This window comes from Bombus terrestris, chromosome 16 (genome assembly GCF_910591885.1).
Source record: "Bombus terrestris chromosome 16, iyBomTerr1.2, whole genome shotgun sequence".
Lineage (NCBI taxonomy): Eukaryota > Metazoa > Arthropoda > Insecta > Hymenoptera > Apidae > Bombus > Bombus terrestris.
Window position 1 is genome coordinate 7,989,408 of NC_063284.1, and position 6,414 is coordinate 7,995,821.

Genomic DNA, 6,414 nt, shown 5'->3' on the forward strand with positions numbered 1-6,414 from the left:
GTTGACGGGGGGCATCGTTCGTGGAAGACAGGTTTCTCTTATCTTCCCGTAGTTGCAACAAAGTCTATTTGAAGGACTTCGCTTGACTAAATCTTAAGATCTTATAGCGGGTCCTCACGTTAGCTAAACATACACTACAAAGGCATGCCGACACCCGGCGATCATCTTACCCGGAGAACAAAATCTGCGTGTGGCGGGCCGCGGGATAGAAACTATTGAAGTATTTACTGCCACGTGTCGCTACGGCTATTTCTTTTAAGGAGAGGTATAGAGTTACTCTGTGCCTTTGTTAGATAAAACGTTCATCCCTTTGACCGCGGCTACGTTCGGCGACTGATTGTCGCCTCGAGCCCAAGCTCATGATCATAAATCTCGAATAGTCGGAGCGGCATTTGTTTAATCTAAGTTACAACGTTACGGTATTCCCGCGAATCCAGGGAGGGGTTCCGGTGTTCTTTCATCTCCGACACGGCCATTCTGACTATCACACGTCCTCGGGTGTAACTAAAATATTGAGTTTTCTAACATTAAATTCGATACAATTCGCGTTATTTACAGTTTGATTAAATATCCAAATAAGCCAAGGGTTCAGTGCAACAACAAAGTTCTGTTCGGAGGTTTGGTAATAAGAAATTAGAAAAATTAAAAATTATTATTCAAGGTGATAGTTGCATCCTGCGGGTCAGTCTGATCGTAACGGCATGATGGACCATTTTCGATTTCGCATCCAAATGAATCTCGGTTTTCTAGATCGTGTGAGCACGTAGAGCTTCGTTCCTGGGTCTCACTGAGCTATATCACATAACCGCTCCGAGACGCAAGTGAAATACCTCACATGGTCTCACTGAGCTACATCACAACCGCTCCGAGACTCAAGTGAAATGCCTCACATGGTCTCACTGAGCTACATCACGACCGCTCCGAGACGCAAGTGAAATGCCTTACATGGTCTCACTGAGCTGCATCACATAACCGCTCCGAGACGCAAGTGAAATGCCTTACATGGTCTCACTGAGCTGCATCACATAACCGCTCCGAGACGCAAGTGAAATGCCTTACATGGTCTCACTGAGCTGCATCACATAACCGCTCCGAGACGCAAGTGAAATGCCTTACATGGTCTCACTGAGCTACATCACATGACTGCTCCGAGACGCAAGTGAACTCGCTCTGCCGGGGGTTATTGGCATAGTGCTGCTGATCTTCCGAGATCGGAGTACCCATATCGTCGTGATCGCTGTTATTGCCATCACTACAGACATCCAACTCAACAGGAATACGACCATCCGGCATTTTCCTCAATCTGTCGTGGCTGTACTTATACGACCGCTTTCCATCCAACGTTTTTAAGATGTATCTGTCTCCTTCCAGAACTTCTGCTATTACCAATGGACCTCTAAACTTTGGGTCTAACTTAGTTTGATTCCTTTCTTCATTTTTACGTAACACGAAATAGACGAGATTAAACCTAACCACTTTGGCTTTAGTTTTGTCAAACCTATCTTTATTGTACATAGCATTCGTTGTAATTTCTCTTATTGCTTGTTGTCTTACGTTGGAGATATCTATTTCCCTTTCCTCGGCATTGTCGGGTAGCAGTAAGTCGTACGGTCTTGCTGTCCTACCGATTAGTAGTTCTAATGGACTTGCTTTAGTCACGCGATTGGTGGTGCAATTCAAGGCCAATTGTATCTCTCCAATCGCGTCTTGCCATGACCGTCCGATCGTCTCTACCGTTGTGAACATATTTTTCAACGTGCTCATTACACGCTCTACCTGTCCATTGGCCCTACTAGCACCGGTTGCTATCAAGTGAAGTTTATTGTGTTTACTATGACAAAAATCCTGAAATAGTTTACCCGTAAAACATCTTCCCTGATCCGCTATTATTCGGCAGGGACTGCCGAACAAAAATATAGCGGACTTGAGCGCTGTAATAGTGTTAAGAGAATCTATCTTACGGGTATGATGCAGGTATACAAATTTAGTAAAGGCGTCTATCAAAACAACGACATATTCTTTCGAGTCACTTTTGCCGCTTAGCTTGCCCGTTATGTCCATGTGAACTGTATGCCAAGGTATGCTGGTCTTAGGTATAGGATGTAGTTCGGCTTGTATCTTGCCTGAACTAGCCTTCGAAACTCCACAAGCATGGCAGTTCTCTACGAACTTGCGAACGTACTTCGCCATTCCTTCGAACCAGTAATACTCGTACAGTTTTTCGAGCGTCTTATCCCAACCTAAGTGCATAATTGACTGATGCACATGGTTAATAACGGACCATCTAAACCCTCTTGGAACAATAGGTAAACTGAGAGTCCTGCCTCTTCTTTGGATTTTACGGTAAAGTGTACCGGACCGTAATTCGTAAGTGTTCGCGATGTCTTCCGCGAGCTCATCATTTTGCAACTTTTCGACAATTCCCGAAATTTGGGGGTCACGACGTTGTTCGGCTAGTAGCCAATCTTCCGATATTTCGGCCAAATTGATCTCTTTCTCCGCGATTTTATCAATCTTACGGTGATCCGAATCTACGGGGTTTCGTGAAAAGAAGTCAACGTGGGCCATCCTTTTGCCCTCCCGATACATAATGTCGAAGGTGAAAGTCTGTAAGTAAGCCCACCACTTGTGGACCCTGTCATTCAAATGTGCCTTACTACTTGATGAACGAGTTACAATCGGTAACAACAAGAAATTCCCGTCCATGTAGATAGTGACGGAAATGCTTGACGGCGTTTACGACTGCCAACGTCTCTAGCTCGTAGGAATGATATCTAGATTCCGTAGGGGTAGTTCTTTTACTGTAGTACTCGATCACTCTATTCTTACCTTCGACTTTATGCATCAAGATCGCCCCGTAACCCTCCGAACTAGCGTCAGTATGTAGCTCGATGGGGTAATTAGGGTCGAATATTATCAGTACCGGCGCGTCTGTCAGGACGGAAGCTATCTGTTGTCTGATTTTCTCGTGCCTATCTGACCATGTTATGTTTTTGCTACCTGAGGTGAGCGCATACAGGGGTTTCATCGTCTGTGAGAACTTGGGGACGAACTTACGGAAGTAGGAAGCTAACCCGATAAACTGTCTGAGCTGAGTGACCGTCGTTGGCGCAGGTAAGGAACTCAAGGCGTGTATTTTATCCGGGTTGGGACGAACTTCTCCGTTATGAATCACGTACCCCAAATAAAGTACCGACGTCCTCAAGAAAGAACACTTAGAAAAGTTAAACGAAAACCCGGCGTTTACAAGGGTACTTAACACGATGTCCAACCTCTCTAAGGCTTGATCTATTGAGTCGGCAATAATTAGGACGTCATCCAAATAGACAACGACGTAGGAATACGCAAGGTCGCCCAGGGCATTGAAAATGGCCCTCTGAAAAACGGACGGGGCATTTTTCAATCCAAACGGCATCGTTACGTACTCGTACTGCCCGTCGGGTGTAACGAACGCGGTATACTTCGTTGAATTGGGATGTATGGGAATCTGATGAAACCCGCTGGCCATATCCAGACTAATGAAGTATTTCGCGTTCTGCAATCTCGCGATTTGATCTGCGATAAGGGGTAGAGGATACCGATCCGCGACCGTATTCTTATTTAGCGCTCGGAAGTCCACGCACAGTCTATCTGATCCGTCTTTTTTCTTCACGAGCAACATCGGGCTCGCAAATGGCGAATTACTGGGTCTTATGATGTTAGCTTTAATTAGTTCACCGATTCTTTCTCGTACCGTCCTACGCTCTTCCTCGCTAAGTCTGTAAGGGCTTCTTTGGACGGTGACGTTGGGGCCGATTAGCCTTATTTCTAGCTGGCCTGTGTTTACGCGTGTACGCGGAAAACCCGTGATGAATGAGTTTTTAAACTTTTCTAGAATAGAAATCAATCGGCCTTTATCACTACTAATTACCTCTGTGTCTACTTCATTAAGATCGATCTCTTTTTCGACGGTCCTATCACAGACATTGACTACCTTCGTTTTGCAAATATCGAGACTAGTGCGCGTGATATGCACGTCGAAGCCCTGACTTAAAATTTCGCGACCGATCATGATATCGTATTTCAAGTATTTATCAGGGAGAACGTGAAAAGTTATCTCCAACGTAAAACCGTTGATACACACAGTGGACAAAATCTGAGACGTACTCTTAACACACGTATTTCCTATCCCTCGCATTACTACTACATCGGTGGTTCTTTTGCCAGAAAATTTCGAGGCAGCGGATTCCTTAATTAATGAGCATTCGGCTCCAGAATCGAAGCAAAATGGGAACGACTCACCCTGGTGACTTAATTTACCGGTTGGAGCCTCCACCACGCAGGAGTCGACTCGCCGTTCCTTGTTGTGACTGCTTTTCTTATCCTCCCGCAACGGACAATCAGGTGCGATATGACCTTCCGCACGGCACCTGAAGCAAAACACCTTGGACGATGTGGCTGGTCGGCTCCCTTCCCGGCGCCTTGTCTCCTTCTGCTTTTCGGTCCGCATCTTCTTGCGGCACTCCGTCGCCTTATGCCCGATGATTCCACAGTAATAACACTTTGTCCGAGAGTTTGATGTCCTGCTCCGTTTAGCTTCAGGTTCTGTCGGCGGATCATCTGCCAAGGGTAACGGCCTCTTCGTCGGATGAGGGAGAGCTCTCAGTTCCCGAAGAAATTGGTCCTGTGTCCGGACGTCTTGCGTGAGTGCGATCCGTTCGACACGCCGATCATATGAAGTCAATCGAAGAAGGACGACAGCGTTAATTAATTCGGCGTTGGATAGACCACTCCATCTCGCAGCCAGGAGAGAGCGAAGTCGATTGCCGAAAGTTACCGTGGGTTCGTTCTCCTCTGGTGGTTCCTCGAACATCCTTATCAGCGCTGAGGTTGCCGTCTCTTTGCCGTCATAGTGCGAAAGGAAATACTCCTTGAATCGTTCCCAAGTAAGGCCGCAAACCGGGACTTGCATAAGCCACTGTGATGCAGTACCCCCCAGCGCACGATTTAGGATGAAATATAACTCACGGTCTTGTGGGGGCTCGTTGCCCATAAGCTTACTGACTGTTTCGCACCACCTCATTGGGTCAGCGCCCGCCAGTTCAGGGTTAAAAAACGGTAGCGAAAATTTGTCAAGTTCTACACTCTTTTTCTTTGTTAGCGTATGAAATACGTCACGCATGAAATCCATTTGCTGTTTCATCGATGTTAACAAGTCCTTGTATCCCACTTCTGATGTCGGATTAGGGTCAGAATTATGGAGAGGGGCGTTTGATGAATTCTCATTACAATTAGCCATTGCCGTGATACAATAAAGAGTTTACTAGCACAGGCTTATCAACAAGATTAGGCACTCGTAGCACTAGTGAAAATGACCTCAGGTTCGAAACGAATCCGCGGTCACGGGATGATAAACGTATGTTCTCGCACAGTGCGAGTCTAACTCTCTGTTAACTAGATGTGTGGTATTCACTGGTTGTAAGGCGGCACTGTCATTCGTCGATGAGATCGTACCAAAGAATGCCTCTCCGTCTCGACGATGTCGTCGAGGAAAACTATATTGGGTGGGTCTAAGGACATGAGATCCTCGGATTCGTCAACGAAAGCTTTCGTTCCAAAGGTGAGGGAAATTAGCGCTGTTGCTAATTGGTCGATCTCCATATCGGCGTTTTGAAAGAGATGCTGGCCGACCTTGAAGGGAGGTTGTTGACGGTGGGCATCGTTCGTGGAAGATAGGTTTCTCCTATCTTCCCGTAGTTGCAACAAAGTCTATTTGAAGGACTTCGTTTGACTAAATCTTAAGATCTATAGCGGGTCCTCACGTTAGCTAAACATACACTACAAAGGCATGCCGACACCCGGCGATCATCTTACCCGGAGAACAAAATCTGCGTGTGGCGGGCCGCGGGATAGAAACTATTGAAGTATTTACTGCCACGTGTCGCTACGACTATTTCTTTTAAGGAGAGGTATAGAGTTACTCTGTGCCTTTGTTAGATAAAACGTTCATCCCTTTGACTGCGGTTACGTTCGGCGACTGATTGTCGCCTCGAGCCCGAGCTCACTATCATAAATCTCAAATAAATACAGTCGGATCGAATGACAACAGTTTCTTAATACGGCTATGGTGAAATCTAAATTACAATACTAGGGGTCTTCCCAAAGTTTCAAAGGGAAGGTTCCGGTGTTCTTTCATCTCCGACACGGCCATTCTGACTATCACACGTCCTCGGGTGGATCTAAAATATTGGGTTCTCCCAACATTAGACTTGATATGACTAATATTTTACTCCTTTATAGTTTAGCTAAATTATATTACACTAGTTTATTTATGGTTTAACTAACTGTCCAAATATGTCAAGGGCCCAGGTTAACAACAAAAATTTCGATCGGACGTTCAATGATAAAGTAGGGAAGAAAAAAAACACAAAAGTC

The 6,414-nt window shown here is 45.7% G+C and overlaps 1 protein-coding gene across 1 annotated transcript; it reads right to left on the reverse strand.

The window, feature by feature from the left end:
• Positions 1 to 466: 466 nt before the first annotated feature.
• Positions 467 to 4,937, reverse strand: LOC125386526 (activity-regulated cytoskeleton associated protein 1-like). Its single transcript, XM_048413185.1, has 2 exons — positions 4,282 to 4,937; positions 467 to 504 (listed from the first exon to the last, which is right to left on the reverse strand). Exons 1-2 carry the CDS (start codon positions 4,850 to 4,852, stop codon positions 485 to 487), a joined length of 591 nt encoding a protein of 196 aa, XP_048269142.1. The 5' UTR covers positions 4,853 to 4,937; the 3' UTR covers positions 467 to 484.
• Between the last annotated feature and the right edge of the window lie 1,477 nt (positions 4,938 to 6,414).

Excerpts from the sequence above, each read along its gene's own strand:
- LOC125386526 (XM_048413185.1), bottom strand. The coding sequence starts at position 4,852 with ATGTTCGAGGAACCACCAGAGGAGAACGAACCCACGGTAACTTTCGGC. Across the intron at positions 505-4,281 it reads CGGTAAATTAAGTCACCAGG|TTACACCCGAGGACGTGTGA; the intron begins GTGAGTCGTTCC and ends TCAATATTTTAG.